The sequence below is a fragment of the Monodon monoceros genome, unplaced genomic scaffold (assembly GCF_005190385.1).
Source record: "Monodon monoceros isolate NGI ecotype Baffin Bay Population unplaced genomic scaffold, NGI_Narwhal_1 Super_Scaffold_12, whole genome shotgun sequence".
In the NCBI taxonomy this organism is placed as follows: domain Eukaryota; kingdom Metazoa; phylum Chordata; class Mammalia; order Artiodactyla; family Monodontidae; genus Monodon; species Monodon monoceros.
The window spans coordinates 153,021,423-153,043,148 of NW_021703768.1; the positions used below are offsets into that span (position 1 = coordinate 153,021,423).

Here is a 21,726-nt window from a genome sequence, read left to right on the forward strand (position 1 = left end):
ACACACGCACGCACGTAAAATCTGGGGAATTCCTGTAAGAAAGCCTTACATCCCTGGGAGTCTGTACTCCTCAAATCTTACTTCAAAATAAATAATGACATATTTGTTTGAGGTATAAAGCAGGAGCATATTATAAAGACAGCAGCTACAGATTTCAGGGCACTCAGCACTTAGAATATGTGTTCAAACCAGGAAAAGTTGTAAATTGTACGACAGTTGTCCCTGCATTTTTAAACAAAATGCTGTTAACCTGTACTTTTCCCTGCCTTCCTTTTGGAAGTACTAACACACTTTTAAGTGACTGAGCCACTTGACCTGAGATCTATAGCTGCTGAGTTCAGGAAAATGCCAGTGACTTACTGGCTTTACCAAATTGGTCTGGGAAATACTTGGGGACAACCCCAGGCCACCATTCAGTTAGGATTACTTTCTCTGTTATTTTAAAACATTGACAACTACCCGTTAACTAATTCTTGACCTCTCTTTTTTCCTTTTATTCCATAGGGTAGAATGGTTTTGAAGAAGGAAAAGAATGCTTTCTGACTGATTGCCTTGAAGGAAAAAAGAACCTATTTTTGTGCATCATTTACCAATCATGCCACACAAGCATTTATTTTTAGTACATTTTATTTTTTCATAAAATTGCTAATGCCAAAGCTTTGTATTAAAATAAATAAATAATAAAATTAAAAGACTGTGTTGTTGCGTGTTATTCACCCACTTGTGTTTGGAAGGCTGATTTGGAGATCACATACCCAAAGTTCATTTGTGTGTGTTTCAGAGACAGAACGTGCTCATATTCCCCAGGGGAGGAACAGTGATGCTGTTTCTTTTGGTCTTTTCACATTGGCTCCTGTTGTGCCCAGGTAGGACCCAAGTGTGGGGACATCCTGTGTGGTGATGCTCCCTCGGGCCCTGAACTGAGTTGCTCCATTTTGTTTTCTTCAAGGTCGCCATTCACTCTCTGATAATTTCTTGTTCCTTTGTCGGTGGTTGATCTGACTCCTCTAGAATGTCAGCTCCACAGCCACAGGGACATTTAACTGTGTCACTTGCCACTGTATCTCTGGTACCTAGTAGAGTGCTTTGCACATAGTAAGTGCTCAATAAATATTTGGTGGGATGAAAGCATGAGTGTACGAAAAATTTTCCAAAATACATAACTGATTAGTAATAAATTATATCTGTCCGAGATTTTTTTTTATGTAGTTTGTACTGTATTCTTTTAAAAACAGTGAATTCTGAAGTTGGATGAGAGCAATTTTACATGTATAAATGAAGTTTTTTTGCATTACTTGTGAGGAAGATGTTGAAATATTTTATGTTATATGAATCTTATGCTTGAAGGGATTATCAGTATGTGTAAATGTGCCCAACCTTCCACCTCAGCATACCTGAGAGTTGAGAATATTCCCACTAGTAGTAATAGGTCCACTACAGCAATCAATACTCAAATCAGTAGGGGGTTGAAGATTCTTTTCTTTTTTTTATTGAGATATTATTCACATACCATGAAATTTACCCTTTTAAAGGGTAAAGCCACTGCAGTGGTTTTTAGTATGTTCACAAGGTCGTACAACCATCACAACTATCTAATTCCAGAACGTTTTTGTCATCCCAGAAAGAAGCCTCATACCCATTAACAGTAACCTCTCACCCCTGCCAGCCCAAAAACCACTAATCTACTCTATGTGTCTATGGATTTGCCTGTTCAGGACATTTTTTTTGTTTGTTTTTTGTTTTTGAGGTATGCGGGCCTCTTACTGTTGTGGCCTCTTCCGTTGGGGACCACAGGCTCCGGACGCGCAGGCTCAGCGGCCATGGCTCACGGGCCCAGCCGCTCCGTGGCATGTGGCATCTTCCCGGACCGCGGCACGAATCTGCGTCCCCTGCATCAGCAGGCGGACTCTCAACCAGTGCGCCACCAGGGAAGCCCTGTCCAGGACATTTTGTATAAATAGAATCATACAATATGTGGCCTTTTGTGTTTGGCTTCTTTCACTTAGTATACTGTTTTCAAAATTCATCCAGTTGTAGCATGTATCAGTACTTTGTTCTTTTTTGTAGCTGAATAATATTCCATTGTATGGATATATGCTGCATTTTTTTCATCCATCCATTGATGGACATTTGGGTCGTTTCCACATTTTGGCTTTTATGAATAATGCTTCTATGAACATTTGTATACAAATTTTTGTGTGAACATATCTTTTTAATTCTCTTGGGTATATCCCTATGAGTAGAATTGCTGGGGTATATGTTAACTCTAAGTTTAACTTGTTGAAAAACTACCAAACTGTTTGCCAAGCATCTGTACAATTTCACATTCCTACCAGCAATGTACAAGGGTTCCAGTTTCTCTACATCCTCACCAGTGTGTATTATTTTCCTTTTTCTAAAAACTTACAGCCATGTCTAGTGGGTGTGAAGTGGCACCTCACTGTAGTTTTGACTTGCATTTTCCTAGTGACTAATGACGTTTCACATCTTTTCATGTGCTTGCTGGCTACTTGAATATCTTCTTTGGAGAAATGTCTATTTAAGTCCTTCGCCCATTTTTAATTGGATTATTTGTCTTTTTGTTACTGAGTTGTAAGAGTTCTTTATACATTCCAGATACTAGGCCCTTATCAAATATATGATTTGCGAATATTTTCTCCTATAAGTTCTCTATTCACCTTCTTGATAGAATCTTTTGAAGTAAAAGTTTTTTTGTTTTGGGGTTTTTTGGGGGGGGAGTCCAATTTGTCTATCTTTTCTTTGGTTTGTGTTTTAGGAGTCATATCTAAGAAACCATTGCCTAATTCAAGGTCACAAAAACTTTCAAGAGTTTTATAGTTTTAGCTCTTATATTTAGTTCTCTCATCCATTTTGAGTTAATATATGTATATGATGTGAGGTAGAGATCCAACTTCATTTTTTTTTTTTTTGCATGTTGGATATTTATTTGTCTCAGTACCATTTGTTAAAGAGATTATTCTCTCTTCCCCAGATGAATGGTCTTGGCACTCTTGTCAAAAGTTAATTAGGCATAATATATGAGTTTATTTCTAGACTCTCAGTTCTATTTTATTGGTCCCTATTCTGTCCTTGTGCCAGTATCCCATGGTATTGATTACTATTACTTTGTAGTAAGTTTGAAATTGGGAAGTGTGAGTCCTCCAGTTTTTTCACAATTGTTTTGGCTATTCAAGGCCCCTTGCATTTCCATATGAATTTTAGGATCAGTTTTTAATCTCTGCAAAAAAAAGCCCCCTGGGATTTTGATAGGGATTACCTTGAATTTGCAAGTCATTTTAGGTAGTAGAGTCATCTTAACAATATTAAGTCTTCCAATCCATGAACAGGAGATGCCTTCCTATTTATTTATTTAATTTCTGCAGAAATGTGATTGATTTTTGTACATTGGTCTTTTATCCCTGCAACCTTGCTGCACTCATTTACTAGCGCTAATAGTTTTTTAGTGGATGCCTTAGAATTTTCTATATACGAGATCATGTCATCTGCAAATAGAGATAGTTTTACTTCTTCCTTTCCAGTCAGGCTGCCTTTTATTTCATTTTCTTAATTGCCCCTGGCTAGAGCCTTCATTAGTAGAATGTTGAATAGAAGTGGTACAAGCAGACATCTGTCTTGTTCCTGATCTTGAGGGAAAAGCGTTTAGTCTTATCACTGTTGAGTATGATGTTAGCTGTGGGATTTTCACTGATGTCCTTTTATCAGGTTGAAAAGTTCCCTTTTGCTTCTAGCTTGTTGAGTGTTTTTATCATAAACGAGTTTGGGTTCTGTCAAATGCTTTTTCTGTACCTGTTGAGATGATCGTGTGGTTTTTGTCTTATTTTATTAATATGATATATTATATTAATTGATTTTCATATGTTGAACCAACCTTACATTCCTGAGATAAATCCCAATTGGTCATAATAGGATTATGTTTTTCTATGTTTCAGGATTCAGTTTCCTAGTATTTTGCTGAGGATTTTTATATCTATATTCAATGAGGAATATTGGTCTGTAATTTTCTTGTGATGTCTTTCTCTGACTTGGTATTAGTGTAATGCTAGCCTCATATAATGAATTATGAAGTGTTTCCTTCTCTTCTGTTTTTTGAAAGCGTTTGAGAGGAATTGGTGTTAATTCTTAATTGGTAGAATCCACCAGTAAAGCCATCCGGTCGTGGTCTTTTCTTTGTGGGAAGTTTTTTGATTACTGAATTACTCTCTTACTTCTTATAGGCCTATTCAGGTTTTCTATTTCTAGTTAAGTCAATTTCAGTAATTTGTGTCTCTCTAGGAATTTGTCCATTTCATCTAGGTTATCACATTTGTTGGCATACAATTGTCCATAAGATTCCCTTATAATCCTTTTTGTTTCTTCAATGTCAGTAGTAATGTCCCCTTTCATTCCTGATTTTAGTAATTTGAGTTCTTTTTTGCCTGGTCAAAGATATACGCACCTAACACTTATCCATGGTTTAGCTAGTTATGCCTTGCTAAAGGTTTGTAAATTTTGATCTTTTCAAGGAACGAACTTTTGGTTTTATTGCTTTGTCTATTTTTCTATTCTCTACTTTATTAATTTTCACTCACATCTTTATTATTTTCTCCCTTCTTCTTGCTTTGGGTCTCATTTTTTTTTCTTCTTCTCTTAAGTTGGAAGATTATGTTATAGATTTCAGATCTTTCTTTTTTAATATAAGCATTTACAGCTATAAATTTCTCTGTAAGCACAATTTCACCCATCCATAATTTTCGTATGTTTTGGTTTTTATATCATTCATCTTAAGAGTACTTTCTAGTTTCTGCTATGATTTTCCTTTTGATCCATTGGTTGTTTAAATCCCACCTATTTGTGAATTTCCCAAATTTCCTTCTGTTATAGAGTTCTAACTTCTTTCCATTGTAGTTGGAGAACATACTGCGTATGATTTCAGTCATTTTACTTATACTGAGGCTTGTTTTATAACCTAACATATGGTCTATCCTGGAGAATGTTCCATGTGCAGTTGAGAAGAATATATAGATTGCTGTTGCTGGGTGGAGTGCTCTATAGGTCTAGTTGGTTAATAGTGTTATTTAAATCTTCTCTTTCCTTCTTTATCTTCTTTCTAGTGTTCTATCCATTATTGAAAGTAAAGTATTGAAGCCTCCAATGACTGTTGTTGAATTGTCTATTTCTCCCTTTGATTATGTCTGCTTTTGCTTCATGTGTTTGGAGGCTCTCTTGTTAAGTGCATATGGGGTTAAAGGATTTTCAAAAGCTGCACAGGTTATTCGTTACATCATTATTCATTGAGATTCACTGGCTCAGTGGTCCTCCTGATATTTCCAGCCAACTCTAAATGCTAGAGAGTTAAGCTCAGTGTGTTTGATCTTACCCTGTAGAATGGGTTCTGTTGCCTTGACATTCTCCTTAATACCTACAAAATGTTTTTCACTTATTAGTATTTTCATCAATTAATAGTATAGTTCCTCCCCACCTACCTTTATCCAGTGAAAATCAAATTAGTTGTTCCCTCTCCTCTAGTTCCCATTTATGATGAATTGTTATTTTCCTTCATCAACAGTCAGGAGATGTAGGACTATTTAATGGCAATGTTACTGTTTCTATTACTGTTACTTTCACCCTTTTCACATTATTTCAAGTCCTAGCAGAGAGTAAGACTAAGAAAAGTAGGTGCTGTTCGGACCAAATACAGACTTTTTACAAAAGCTAAGAAATAAAATGAGTGAATTACTAGGATAGGGCTTTCCATTAATCTTAGGGAAAATTTGCATCATCCATTGAAATTTGAACCTTCTGTTTTGTGGCTTTGAGATTGAACTGACATCGTCAAGTTTTTACATCTCAATTATTTCATGGTCTCAGTGCTCTTTAAAGTGTGGGATTTGTTCCTTAGAACCAAAGTTAGAATTAGCATCAAAATACAGTTGCTTATTTCTTCATGGGCATGGTGCTATCAACTAAGAAATCAGCTTTATGAATTGAAGCAATGTATGAAATTGAATAATTTCTTGTTTACTATTTTAAAAATTATTGAGTGATCAGAAATTAGTCTGGAACAGATGTGATATTTCAGAGTTTTTAAACCCTTCTTGGACAAACTTTTGTAATGCATGAGGCATAGGTTGTTTTGTTTTTTACACACACACATGTAGTATTATTCAAGAGTATTTTATTTCAAGGAAGCCTCAGTGTTTACAATAGACCAAAAGTTGGTAAGAATTTAGTCCAAAGAGCCTCCAACAGGAATGCAGTTTACCTGATCCTGCCTGGCAACTTCAGACCTGAAGAAATTAAATCTGACTTCTCTTTGGCCAGCTGGGTTGTAACTTTAGGCTTTTTAATAGTTGAGAAAAGATCCTGAAGGTTCCTTGACTTTTTATCTACCAAATTATTTGGTTATGCTAAATTGCTTATCAAGACAGTTTAAGAATAGAACTTAATGGCAACAGATAATACAAAGAATCCAGTTGAAATATAAACTGCCATTCTATATCTCTGCTGTGAAGCTGGGCAGGAGAAAACTTAACTATAGCTAGCAGTTCAGATCACAGGATGTGCCAGACACCATGCTGAGTGTTTTATATACATTATAATTTTCATCTTGGCAGCATCTCAGTGAGAGAAGTTATAGCTCTTCTCTTACAAATTAAGAAATTGAGGCTTAGAGAAGGTCAAGTAACTTGGCCAAAATGACTCACCTATTAAGTGGCAAAGTCAGAAATGAGACCCTGGCAGCCCAGGGTCATTGTTCCTAACTGCTGGCCACCCTTCATCCATGAGACAATTGGGCCAGTATTTGTTGGGTTGTGCACAGTTTTTTTTTGTTGTTGTTTTGCGGTACGCGGGCCTCTCACTGCTGTGGCCTCTCGCGTTGCGGAGCACAGGCTCCGGACGCGCAGGCTCAGCAGCCACGGCTCATGGGCCCAGCCGCTCAGTGGCATGCGGGATCCTCCCGGACCGGGGCAGAAGAGTCGGCAGGCGGACTCTTAACCACTGCGCCACCAGGGAAGCCCTGTGCACAGTTCTTGTACTTGAGGAATTCAGAGTCTCAGGAGAGAAACAGGAAAATAAACAGAGGGAACTGAAGGGAAAGCTTTATATATGCACACATATTATATATATATATACACACACCAATATATAGTGTATGTATTTATTTGTTTTATATATAGTGTGTGTGTATCACAGAAAAATGGACAGAGTATATATACACACACTATGTTTTTAAAGTTAATGAATAACCACAATAATAATAGCTAACCTATAGTGCTTACTATGTGATAGGCACTCTTCTAAACATTTTGCATATATTAACTCATTTAATCCTTGCAACAATCCTATTATTAACCCCATTTTACAGATGAGGAAACAAGTTTAGAGAAATCCAATAACTTGCCAAGGTTAAAGTGCTAGTGAGTAACTGCAGCTAGACTCCAGTGCATATAGCCTGGCTCCAGTGTCTGTTCTAAACCCCTTTCTGTTTTGTCTCTTAGAGAAGCTCACCAAGTGGAAGGTAGGTTACAGGGCATGCTGACCACAGGACCCATGTGTGCAAAGCATAATAGTAGGAAAGTCTGAGAAGTGTGATGGGCTTGGATTTAGGACACAAGCAGGGCTGGTGAAAAGAGTTTTTCTAGAGCTAGAGATGGCGATGCTCTGCACAGAGCATGGGCTTTCCAGTGGGGAGCCATGAAGAGGCTCATGCATTTTAGCAGGTATGAATTAGAGGCAGACTGGCTCCTGAAATTAAAATACTGGGATCACTGAAGAAAGCAGGTAGAGGTGCTGGTTTAGAACATTACAGCTTAGAAACTACCTTAAACAAGCCAGCAGGTAAGAAATGGGATGAAAACAGTTGGGTCAGTGACAAGGGGAGGATTCTAGAAACCCCTAAGTAAGGAGACATCTAGGAAGAATTCACTCAGTGCAGCAGAGCTTTATGAGTGCATTTATGCTGACTCAGAGTACAGCTCAGAGAGGAGTTTTGAAATTGTCTTGGGGAAATACTTTCTTTACTGAGGAGTCAGAAAACAGGTATAAATAACAGGAGCTAGGGTAGCAGCTAAACCTGAGTTGGACCTGAGCATAAGAAAGGGTAATGGCAAACCCAGGTGATAAAAAGATGCCCAAGATGGGTGGGCTATATTGGTGGCAACAGCCTGGCCATTCTTTGATGAGGCTTCAAAAAACTGAGAAGAAATCTAGTAAATCTTAAAATTATCCAGTTCCTTTTTCATGAAAGTTCCTTTTGAGGAAAGTGTCAGTCTTTCCTAATCAAGGGAAAAGGGGTTTTCTCACCCTGGGTGGGGAAGCTGAGGCACCATTGCCCTCTGCCTTAAGGGGGTGCCTCTTCCTGCTCAGGCTGCCCCAGAGCTCAGGGCGAAGTTCGGCACTTGGCCAGAGGTGGACCTGACCTGACCCTTCCTCTGGGAGGCTTCTTGCCTCATGACCTCCATACACACACGCTACCACACGTGACTAAAACAAGAACAGCCTACACACGTGGGCAACGAAGAATTGTTCAGAATTCAAGGCACAAATGACTTAATTTCTGTCCCAGAAAAGGGAGTTCTCCAGGATTTTGCTTTTGGTCACAGGCATATCATAACTATAGTGTAGGGAAGTTGTATCTTAGTAGGTAGGGGTAGTTTATAAAGGCAAAAGACAAAGTGTAGCCCAAATAACATTTGAAAAATCCCTCAAATCCCAGTGAAATGCTGACAGGGGGTATACAGGAGACTGCAACTTACTGAAGAAACGTCAGAGTCATGTACTCCTGTCACTCTTCTAGCAGGGCAGATACTCCTGGTATGGGGTGACAGGCAGACTCACCCCCACTATTTAAATGTTCTCTCTCTCACCCTCCTCTTCCACCTTTCTCTCCTGGCATTTATTGTTGAGTGGGTATAAATGTACATTGAAACTCAGGCTCCCACTCTCTAAACCGGGCTGGAATCCTCTTCAACAGAAGTATTCATGTGCAGCCTAAGACAGACATAAAAGTTCACAGCAGCAGAGCATAGTATTTAGGTTCCTGTCAAGGCCAGCACTGCTAAGCTTTGGGAGAAGCAAATTGAATTTTTATTGTCCCTCTGAGTACTTCACCTACACAGCCAGCTAAGTTAACTGAAACAACAAAGCAGCATCTCTTTGGTGCTGTAGACCGATGTGATCCACACATTCGAACGTGTAGTCAGGTGACAGAGGTATGAGTCCCAGACCAGCCCCTTCCTGACTGGGTCAGTCACTTACCCTCTCACAACCTCAGTTTCTCAGCAGTGGAATGAAAGTTACAATAATAGCCACACAGGGCTGTGAGAAATAGATGATTTGTGAAGGTGCCTGGCATATAGTGTTACCCAATAATGTTTGTTCCTTCCTTGTATGGAAAGATGGACTGACCTATAAAAGTCCTTCCTAGTGTTGATAATAGGAAAGCCTTGCTCAGGCATCCTTCGGACCAGGAAAGGCTCCACACTGCTGAGGTTTTACAACTGGTCTTCTATTCCATGCTTGGGTCCATTGGGCACCACTACCTCTCCCTCATGTCTACCCATGCTCATCTTCATCAAGGAACAGGGGTCCTGGGTCCAGGTGAGAACTCATGAAGCCCTTTGAAAGGTCTCTTGGAAAAGCTGTCTCACCTCCAACCACGATCCCTGTTTTACATGAGGAAAGCTTATGTGAAAATTCTGGTCATTTATCACTTTTCAACAGGTGCAACCACCATTAAACCTAAAGCTTTGCTGCTTGTGAGCAAATATTTGCATCTGATCTAGAAATGGGGCCCACAGGCTAGAAATGACGCAAAGAAAATAGGAGGAAAGGGGACTAGGAAGGGGGGTGTAGTAGCCCCCATTCACAGAGCTAAGCACCGTCACCCCTGGAGCCTCACTCCAAGTGAACTCTTGATTCCTCAGGGTAAAGAAGACTTGAGCATTGTCTAATTTCTTTAAGAAGACACAAGATAAAGATTTGTAGATTACATTGTTACATTAATTATAGGAATGCAAGGTTTCCATAGTGAAAGTAATTCTTAAAATTTGCTGAAAACTTGTGTCTTCACTTATGTTCTATTTTTTTAATTTCTTGAAAAGAAAGAGAAGTAGTAGCAACATTGTATTTTTTTATTTTTTATTTTTATTTTTTTTATTTTTGGCTGCGTTGGGTTTTCGTTGCTGCGCACGGGCTTTCTCTGTTTGCGGCGAGCAGGGGCTACTCTTCGTTGCGGTGTGTGGGCTTCTCATTGCGGTGGCTTCTCTTGTTGCGGAGCACGGGCTCTAGGCACGCGGGCTTCAGTAGTTGTGGCACACATGCTCAGTAGTTGTGGCTCGCAGGCTCTAGAGCACAGGCTCAGTAGTTGTGGCGCACGGGCTTAGTTGCTCCGCGGCATGTGGGATCTTCCTGGACCAGGGCTCGAACCCGTGTCCCCTGCATTGGCAGGCGGATTCTTAACCACTACACCACCAGGGAAGCCCAACATTGTATTTTTTAAATCCAAGTTGTTACCAGGACTTTTGTAAAGTCCTTGGGAAGTTTTTGAAGTTTAATTAAATTTTGATTGCCTCAGAAAAAGTATACCTTCTTATTTACTATTGCCATTTCTTATGCAGCATAAGAAACAAATCAGTTAATGGTGTTGCAACTAGGGTGTTTTAAATTATCGTTAAACGTTTTTTGCAGTTTGATCATAACTGTAATCCAAGTTACTTATGTTTTAAGAGTACAAAACTGAAAGATAACTTAAGTTTTGGATTCAGATTTACCAGGATTCAACTTCTAGCTTTATGATCTTGAGCAAGTTTTTTAATCTCTCTGAGCCTTAGTTTCCTCTCTGTGAAATAAGAATAACTTTTCTATCTTATGGGATTGCTGTGAAATTGTATATAAATGTTAAGTTTTCCTGGGACTTCCCTGGTAGTCCAGTGGCTAAGACTCTGCGCTCCCAATGCAGGGGACCCAGGTTCAATACCTGGTCAGGGAACTAGATCCCACATGCTGCAACTAAGAGTGTGCATGCCACAGCTAAAAACCCGCATGCCACAACGAAGATCCTGCACTCGGCGACGAAGATCTCGCATGCTGCAACTAAAACCCGATGCAGCCAAATAAATAAATATTTTAAAAATAAATGTTAAGTTTTTCCCTTTTATCCCCTTTTTCTTGTACTTAGAAATCATTTTAAATTATTTTTCTGAATAAATAATGTATGTACATGATTTTTTTAAAAGTCACAATAGTACAGAAGGGTGTAAGGTGAAAAGTACATCTCCCTGTCACCCTGACCCAGTGCCCCAGGCCTCATCCAGCAGTCTCTGTTGCCTACATGTACAGTTCCAGAGAGATTTCATGCAGAGAGAAGCATATTCTTTCACACGCACCTTTTTAAAACAGTTACTAGCATCATATATGATGCTTCCCCCCCCCAACAAAATCTCTCCTACACATAGTTTTAAACATATTATCTATTGGTCACTGATCTATTAATTTTCCTTTATCCCCAAAGGAAAAAAAAGAAAGACATTTCTGAGGCTTTCTGCCAAACCAAAGAATTCCTACCTTACTTATATCCACAGAAAACAGTTAGATGACAAGTTAGCCTAGGGTGTTTCAAGAATTAAATGTTAACATCCCTGAAGAAAACTTTACACCTTTGAAGTAAAGAAATCTCAGAAAGAGACTCACAAATACTGTCACAAGATGCTCTAATGGTTACATTTGTAAACAATTAGGACTTACGCTTTTGTGAATGTTTCCTGTCTTCATGTTAACCTTACAAGTGTCCCCTAAATGGCTCTACAGGATTCTCTTTCGTTTTTACATCTGCATCAACTATCCCCTTAACTGTCTAAATTCCTTTTTACAAAAGCTTGCAATGTCAAGGCATAGACAGGCTTCCATTTTCTCTTTGCTAGAACTGAGTCAGAAAACATATACTTAAAACTTGAGACCAAGAATTTAGGAAACAATAGGTTATCCAGAAAAGAATATGCAGACCATTATATTCTTCTCCCCCAATATTTGGAGATTTTCCCACATCAGTGCATACAGATCTGTCTGCCTCATTTTCTTTAATATTAACAAATGCATTGTGTATTGAATCAGTTCTTAATTGATGGACATTTCAGTTACTTAAAATCTTCATAATCTTTATGATAGTCATATAGCTGCCAAAAATCAATGATATACAGAAGTAGCAAGTGGTGGTTAATTACTGGCTTTTTGATTGTATCTTACTGTGAAAGCCCTTTTTATTTCATGCTGAGAGAGTTCCAAGTTAAAACTATTTAAACACTAATTAGTGGTTGCTAATTGGGATAGTATACATCCCAGTCAGCTCAATTTTATGGAGTATTTACTGGCCCAATGTGAAGACACTGAAATAAAATACATCTGAGTTGTATCCATGAGTAGTTTTTGGTCTAATTGGGGAAGGAAGATTAAAAAAAAAAAAAAACAGCAAGTAGGACAACACACATAATCAGGTACTCATATTTTGCAGAGAATTGCAAAATCTTCTCTTTTATCTTTTTAAATTGCATTCATCAATTTCAGGATTTGAAGGTCTAGAAGGGACTTTAAGCCACACTAAGAGAACTCTAAGCCATTGATAATAAATTGATCAGGTTTCCACTATTGGAAATGTGGTTATGTCATTACTAGCTTGTTGCAGTTCAACCATCATACCAAGCACAACCAGCAAATATGGAAAAAGCATTTTTTCAAACATTCTATCTTAAGACATTGAAGAGCTATCAATGCAGTGAGGACTTCAGGAGCCACAAGCCCAGAGAAAAGGAAAGTTCAACAATGAGCATTTGAGGCATTTGCTAATTCATAAACAATAGCCGTGAAGTGACCAAAATGTGGTGGCTGACGGACGGAGATGAGGAGAGCTCAGGCAGTCCTGTTGGGCTTGTGAGACAAAACTTAGAGTTCAGGGCCCACCAAGGAGAACAAACCCTGATAAACACCCTAGGCTTTCCATTGGAATCCCCAAAGGGCTACACTCTGCAACTAGAGGATGAACTAGAATTTGACTAGCCTTCTCAAAAACTGAAGTGCAACTCTGAATTTGCTTAATTTCTGATTGGATTAACATGACATACCCATACCCTAAAAGTGGTATGTTTCCACCCAAGGCAATAGGAAATCCTCTGGAGGAAGGTACCACCATCAGCAGCCTCAGATTATCACAACACTTTTCATATATAATGTCTAGCAATCCATCAAAAGTACCACGCATATCAGATGACCAAATGACCAAAAAAGAGAAAAAGCAGAGAATAGAACTAGATCCACAAGAAATACAAATATTGGAAATATAAGACATAGAATTTAAAATAACTTTAAGTATTTTTAGGAAACCAGTGACAAGATGGATACTTTCAGCAACTAAATAGAAACAACAAAGAACTATATGGAATGTGAGGACTGAAGAATATACTAGTTGAAAGTAATAACTCAATAGAAGGTTTAACATCAACTTAAACATCACTGAAGAAAGGATTTATGACCTGGAAAGGAGAAAATATGCAACCTGAAACACAAAAAGAAAAAGAGGAGAAAAATACAGAAAAAGGCATAAGAGAGTTTAGATTGTGATGAAAAAAATCTAATTTACATGTAATTCAAGTCATAGAAGGCAAGGAGATAAATTGAGGCAGAGCAATATTTGGATAGATAATGGCTGGGAATTTTCCAGAACTAACAAGAGACATCAAACCACTGATTCAAGCAAACCACACCAATAGTAAAAGTGAAAAAAAGAAGGGCAAAGAAAAATTTTAAAGCAGTTAGAGGAATAAAAGATACTTCCTTAACTGAGAAGAAATTCACATAACAAAAAATTAACCATTTTAAAGTGAACAATGGCATTTAGTATATTCACAATATTGTGTAACCACCACTTCTATCTAGTTTTTTAAAGTTTTCAACATCCCAAAAGGAAACCCCCTACCCATTAAGTCATTGCTCCCTATTCCACTCTCCCCAGCCCCTGGTAACCACCTCATCTGTGTTCTGTCTCCATGGGTATGCCTGTTCTGGATATTTCTAATAATTGAATCATATGGAATACGTGACCTTTTTTGTCTACCTTCTTTCACTTAGCATGTTTCAAGGATCATCCACATCATAGTATGCATGTATCTGTGCTTCATGCCCTTTTATGGTTGAATAATAGTATAATAGTTTGTTGTATCTATATATATGCCACAATTTGTTCATCCATTCACCTGTTGATGAACATTTGGTCTACTTCCACCTTTTGGCTGCTGTAAATAATACTGCTATGAATTGGTGTACAAGAATTTGTTTGCATCCCTCTTTTTTTTTTTTTTTTTCGTAGTACATGGGCCTCTCACTGTTGTGGCTTCTCCCGTTGCGGAGCACAGGCTCCGGACTTGCAGGTTCAGCGGCCATGGCTCACGGGCCTAGCCACTCCACGGCATGTGGGATCTTCCCAGACCGGGGCACGAACCCGTGTCCCCTGCATCGGCAGGTGGACTCTCAACCACTGCGCCACCAGGGAAGCCCCTGCATCCCTCTTTTTAATTCTTTTAGGTATATACCTAGGAGTGGAATAGCTGAGTCATATGATAATTAATTCTATGTTTAACTTTCTGAGGAACCTCCAAGCTGTTTTCTACAGTGGCTGAACCATTTTATATTCCCACCAGCAATGTACAAGGATTCAAATTTCTCTACATTCTCATCGGGACTTATTATTTTCCTTTTTTATTTTAATTATAGCCAATTCTAGTGGGTGTGAAGTAACACCTCATCATGGTTTTGATTTGACTTTCCTAATGACTAATGACATTGAGCATCTTTTCTTGTGCTTGTTGACCACTTATATGTTCTTTAGAGAAATGTATATTCAAGTCCTTTGCCCATTTTTTATAAATTGATTTATTTTATTTATTTATTTTTGACTGCATTGGGTCTTCATTGCTGCATGTGGGCTTTCTCTAGTTACAGCGAGCGGGGGGCTCCGCTTTGTGGCAGTGCACGGGCTTCTCACTGTGGTGGTGGGCTTCTCATTGTGGTGCCTTCTCTTGTTGCAGAGCACAGGCTCTAGGCACGCGGGCTTCAGTAGTTGTGGTGTGCGGGCTCAGTAGTTGTGACTTGTGGGCTCTAGAGTACAGGCTCAGTAGTCGTGGCGAACAGGCTTAGTTGCTCTGCAGCATGCGGCATCTTCCCAGACCAGGGCTCAAACCCGTGTCCCCTGCATTGGCAAGCAGATTCCTAACCACTCTCTCACCAGGAAAGCCCTGCCCATTTTTAAATTGGATTGTTTGTCTTTTTGTTACTGAGTTGTAAGAGTTCCTTATATATTTCAGATACTACACCTTTATCAGATATATGATTTTCAAAGAGTTTCTTTCATTCTTTGTCTATTCACTTTCTTGATAATGTCTTTCAAGCACAAATTTTTAATTTTGAAGGAGTCTTTTTTTTCTTTCATTGTTTGTGTTTTTAGGTGTCATATCTGAGAGACCATTGCCTAATTCAAAGTCACAAAAACTTCCAGAGTTTTGTAGTTTTAGCTCTTATGTTTAGATCTTCATCCATTTTGAGTCAACATATGTATGTGATGTGAGGTAGAGATACAAATTCTTTTGCATGTAGATATCCATTTGTCCCAGTACCGTTTGTTGAAGAGATTATTCATTTTTCCCTGTTGAATATTCTTGGTACCCTTGTCAAAATTCAGTTGAGCATAATATATGAGTTTATTCATGGACTCTCAGTTCTATTTTATTGACTCTATGTCTGTCCTTGTGCCAGGATCACATGGTATTGATTACTGTTGCTTTGTAGTAACTTTGAAATTGGGAAGTGTGAGTCTTCCAACTCTGTTTTTCCTCCTTCAATATGAAATATATTACTTTCTTAATTTTAATTTTATTGGAGTATCATTGATTTACAATGTTGTGTTAGTTTCAGGTGTACAGCAAAGTGATTCAGTTATACATATAATATATTCATTATTCTTTAGATTCTTTTCTCTTATAGGTTATCCTAGAACATTGAGTACAGTTCCCTGTGCTATACAGTTGGACCTTGCTGGTTATCTATCTTATATGAAATATATTACTTTTAAAGTAGCAACAGAGGACTGACAGTTGGTGTCTTGACAGAAACAATGGAAACCAGAAAACAGTGGAATGAAGTGTTACGGGAAAAACATGCCAACCTAAAAACCTAGGGAAAAAAATTCATCAAAAATAAAGATGAGGGGACTTCCCTGGTGGTCCAGTGGTTAAGAATCCATAGTGCAATGCAGGGGACACCGGTTCAATCCCTGGTCAGGGAACTAAGATCCCACATGCCGCGGGGCAACTAAACCCTCATGCCATAACTACAGAGCCCACTCTGGAGCCTGCACACCACAACTAGAGAGAATCCCTCACACCACAACAAAGAGCCCACAGGCTGCAACTAAGACCCAATACAGCCAATAAATAAATAAATAAATATTTTTTAAAAATTATGATACTTTTAAAAGTTTTTTTAAAAATAAAGATAAACTTATTAAAATAAAGATGAAACAAGACATTTTCCAACAAACAGAAACACTGAAAGGGAGTTCTTCAGGCAGAAGAAAATTATTCCAGATAAAAACATTGAGGTGCAGGAAAATTCAAGAGCAACATCAAGGGTAAATATTCAGGTAAAATGACAATCGATGTAATATAAAAAACTAATAATAATGTCTTGTGGAAATTAGTTGACATTAATTGCACAAAAAGATGGGAGAGGATAAATGGAATAAAAGTATTCTTAAGACGCTTGTATTTACAGGAATAATTAAAAACACCAATTTATATTAGATGTTAATAAATCAAAGATACATGTTGTGATCCAGGGTAACAACTAAAAAAATAATGGTCTCTAGGTTAGCAAAACCACTAAAAGAATAATAAATAATATATAATAAACTTATGAGGGAGAATGGAATAATAAAGTCATCTTTAAGAAGAGTTAAAAATAAAAAGGAGGAAAATAATATGGAACAGGTCGGATAAATACAAAACAATATAATGATAAATTTAAATCCCAATATGTCAGTAATGAATGTAAATGGATGCTTACTCAAAGATAAATATAGACTAGATTTAAAATTTATATACATATACATCAATGAATGTGTAATAGTTCTTTAATATGAGACAGAAATGTTGAAAGTAAAATGATAGAAAAATATATACCATGTAAATATTAACCAAAAGAAAATTCTTATATAAATATAACAAAATATGCTTTAAGGTAAAGAGAGACACTTCATAATGATGAAGGAGTTAATCCATAATGAAGAAAACAGTTCTAAATTTTTGTACCTAATATAGCTTCAAAATATATGAAGGAAAAATTGACAGATCTAAAATAAGACAGTTCCACTATCACAGTGGGAATTTTATTTTTTTAATTAATTAATTTTATTTATTTATTTTTGGCTGTGTTGGGTCTTTGCTGCTGCACTCAGGCTTTCTCTAGTTGCGGCGAGCATGGGCTACTCTTCATTGCGGTGCACGGGCTTCTCATTGCAGTGGCGCCTCTTGTTCTCTTGTTGAGCACAGGCTCTAGTTACCTGGGCTTCAGTAGTTGTGGCACACGGGCTCAGTAGTTGTGGCTCACGGGCTCTAGAGCGCAGGCTCAGTTGTTGTGGCATACAGGCTTAGTTGCTCCGCGGCATGTGAGATCTTCCCAGGCCAGGGATTGAACCCGTGTCCCCTGCATTGGCAGGCAGATTCTTAACCACTGTGCCACCACCAGGGAAGTCCCAGTGGGAATTTTAAACACACCTCTTGGTAACAAGCAGAGAAATACTCATTAAGGATCTAGATTTGAACAACATAATTAATAGACAAAATGTAATTGACATATATATGGCACTCGTCAACTACAGGATATATATTATTTTCAAGTGTACATAGATCATTTACTAGAATAGACCATATTCTGGGTGATAAAGCAAATGTCAACAAATATATAAGGATTGATGTCATACAGAGTATGTTTTCTGACCACTGGAATTAAGTTAGAAATCAATAACAAAAAGATATTGGAATGATAGGAATCAAGTAATAAACTTCTAAAAAAAAAACCTCATGAGTCAAGAAATTGCAGTTGTAATTATAAAAAAAATTTTAATTGAATGCCAATAAAATCACAGCGTATCAAAACTTGTGTGATGCAGCTAAAGCCATGTTAGAGGGAAATCTGTGGCTTTAAATGCATATATTAGAACAGAAGAAAGGCTAAAAATCAGTTTTGTAAGCATTCCTCTCAGTTAAAGAACAGCAAACTGAATCAAAGGAAATAATAAAGATCATAAATTAATTTACTAGAAAACAAATATACAGTAGAAAAAAAATCAACCAAGTAAAAGTTGTTTCTTTGAAAAGACTAATAAAATTGACAACCTCTGCTGATCAAGAAAAAAGACCCAAATGACCCATAAGAAGAACAAAAAAGAGGACATCAGTACAGAGCTTACATACATTAAAAATAAGAATAATAAAGTTCATAAAAGCAGAAAGTAAAATGGTAGTCACCAGGGATCAGAAGGAGGGGGAAAAATGGAAATTGTTGTTTAATGGGTATAGATTTCAGATCTGCAAGATGAACAAGTTCTTCAGATGTTTCACAACAATGTGAATATACTTAACACTACTCAACTATACACTTAAAAATGGTTAAGATGGCAAATTTTATGTTATGTTTTTTACTATAATAAAAAAATTAATAAGAGTATTATGACAACTTTGTGTTAAGAATCTCTGAAATTTAAATGAAAATGGACAAATTCCTTGAAAAATACTAATTACCAAAATTGACACAGAAGAAACAGGAAATCTGAATTCTCCTACATCTAAGTAATAAATTAAAGTCATATTTTAAAATCTTCCCTCAAAGAAAAACTCTAGGGGTAGGAGATTAACAGGTACAAACTACTATGTATAAAATAAGCAAGATACAAGGATATAGTGTACAGCACAGGGAATATAGCCAAATTTTATAATAACTTTAAATGGAGTATAATCTATAAAAATATTGAATCACTATGCTGTATACCTGAAACTAATGTAACATTATAGATATTATATTATTAATGTTATAACATCAACTATACTTTAATTTTTTAAATAATTAATTTAAAAAAAATTTTAAAACTCTAGGCCTAGGTGGTTTCACTGATGAATTGTTTATAACATCTAAGGAAGAAATGAAACAGTCTTACACAAATTTGTCCAGAGAATAGAAAAAGAGGAATACTTCCAAGTCCTTCACTGAGACCAGCATAACACTAACACCAAATCATGACAAAGACATTACAAAAAGGAAAATTACAAGTTAATTTACTATATGAATATAGATACAAATATTCTAAATAAAATATTAGCTAAATGAATCTGACAATATATAAGTAGGAAAAATTACAGCCAAGTTAGATTTGTTAAAAAATGCAAGGTTGAAAATCAGTGCGATTCAACACATTAACAGAATGAAAGTGAAAAGTCATATTTTTATCTTAATAGATACAGAAAAGACATTTGCTGTAATTCAGCACCCATTCTTCCTTATCTAATAGTGAGTATTTTCAAAACTACAGCAAACATCATACTAAATAATGAAATATTTAAAACTTTTCCCTAAGATTGGAAATCAAGATACCTCCTGTGATTTCTCCAACATTTTATTGGCAGTCTTAGCCAATATGATAAGGCAAGAAAAAGAAATAGATGTAAGGATTGGAAAGGAAGAAATAAAACTGTCACTATTTACAAACAACATAGTAGTATATGTAAAAACTCCAAAAGACTCCACAAATCAGCTCTTAAAATGAATAAGTAAATTTAGCAAGGTCAATTTTCTTTCTATATGCCAACAATAAGCAATTAAAAATGAAATTTTTTAAAAGATACCATTTACAAAAGCATCAAATATACATTAAATACTGAGGAATAAATCTAAAAGAATATGTGCAAGATTTCTACACAGAGAACTATAAAGCATTATTGAGAGAAATTAAAGATGATTGAAATAAATGAATATAAAAATGTTAATTCTCCCCAAATTGACCACTGCAGTTTCAAACAGACCCCAGTAGGGGTGTGTGTGTGTGTGTGTGTGTGTGTGTAAAATTTGACAAGCTGATTGTAAAATTTACATGGAAATTTAAAAGGCCAAATATAACAAGACAATCTTGAAGAATGATGAAGTGGAGGAATTACTGAACTCGATATTAAGACTTTTTATAAAGGTATAGTAATTAAGATTGTGAGGTATTGATACAAGGATGGACAAATAGCTTAATAGAACAGAATATGGTCCTAAAACGACCATGCATTTATGAACACTTGAATCATGCAAAGGTATCACTGTACCGTAGTGAGTATAAGGATGGTCTTTTCAATAAGTGGTGCTGCATCAACTGAATATCTATAAAGAAAGAATGAATCTTGATTCCTACTTCACACCATACTCAAAAATGAATTTGAAGTGGAGCATAGACCTAAATATGAATGGTAGAACAATGAAGCTTCTGAAAGATAAAGTAGAATATCTTCAAAACCTCAGAAGAGCACTAACCATAAAATAAAAGATAGATAAATTGGTCCACACTAAAATTAAGAAATTCTGTTCATCACAATACACTATTTTAGAAGAAAACCTATAATACTTATAGCAAAGTAATAACTAATACATATATTACTTACATAATGTCATAAGTAATACTTACGACAAAGGACTCACACTCAGAATAAAGAAGGAAAAGACTGACAACCTGATAGAAAAATGAGCAAAAGAAATAAATACATGTTTCAGGATGAGCAAGATGTACAAATAGCCTAAAAACATATTAAAAAGTGCTCATCCTTTTTAGTCATCGGGGATGTAAGTTAAAACCACAATGAAATACCATTGTATACCCACCAGAAGTGCAAAAATTTAAAAGTCAGAAAATATCAACAATTAGTGTAGATATAGAACAACTGGAATTCTTATCCACTGGTGGGGGTAAAAATTGTTACAGCCACTTTGGAAAACTGCCAGTATCTGCCAAAACTGCCAGTATATGCATACCCTAAGACCCAACAATTTCACCCCTAGTTTACCTAAGAGAATTGCATACACATGTACAAAAAAGAAACACAAGAATATTCCTAACAGTAATATTCATAATAGCTCCAAAATGGAAACAAAGCAAACGTCCATCAATAGAAGATTGGATAAATAAATTGTGGGGTAGTCGTACAATGGAATATCATGCAGCAGTGAAAATGAACAAACTACTGCTATATTCATGGATGAATGTCACAACATAATATTGTCTGAAAGAATCCAGACACAAAAGAAGATATACTCTGTTTCTATTTATGTAAAATTGAAAATAGACAAAACTAAACCATGGTCTGAAAAGTCTGGATTGTGGTTTCCTTTGGAGGAGAAGAGAGGGCCTAGTGACTGGGATCAATAGAGGTCCTTGTGGGGTGCTTGTAGGGTTCTAGTTCTTGATCCAGTGATTTCATGGGTGTGTTCTCTTTGTAAAAATTCACTGAGCTGTATACTTATACTTTGTGCACATCTGTATATAAGTTATACCTCAAGAGTTTACTTAATAGCATTACATAGTCAATAACAAAAATAATGATAATCAGTTAATCAGTAAATAGGATGTTTCCAGGTGTTGAAAAATATGCTGTGCTT

At 36.7% G+C, this 21,726-nt stretch overlaps 1 protein-coding gene across 1 annotated transcript in view; it reads left to right on the forward strand.

Annotated features, from left to right (window-relative positions):
- Positions 1 to 692, forward strand: part of RNF130 (ring finger protein 130) — a 107,953-nt gene extending 107,261 nt beyond the window's left edge. Inside the window, exon 9 of the mRNA XM_029217035.1 lies at positions 505 to 692. Within this exon, the coding sequence (XP_029072868.1) occupies positions 505 to 520 (16 nt within the window). The 3' untranslated portion in view covers positions 521 to 692. The remainder of the gene's footprint in view (positions 1 to 504) is intronic.
- The last annotated feature ends 21,034 nt before the right edge of the window (positions 693 to 21,726 follow it).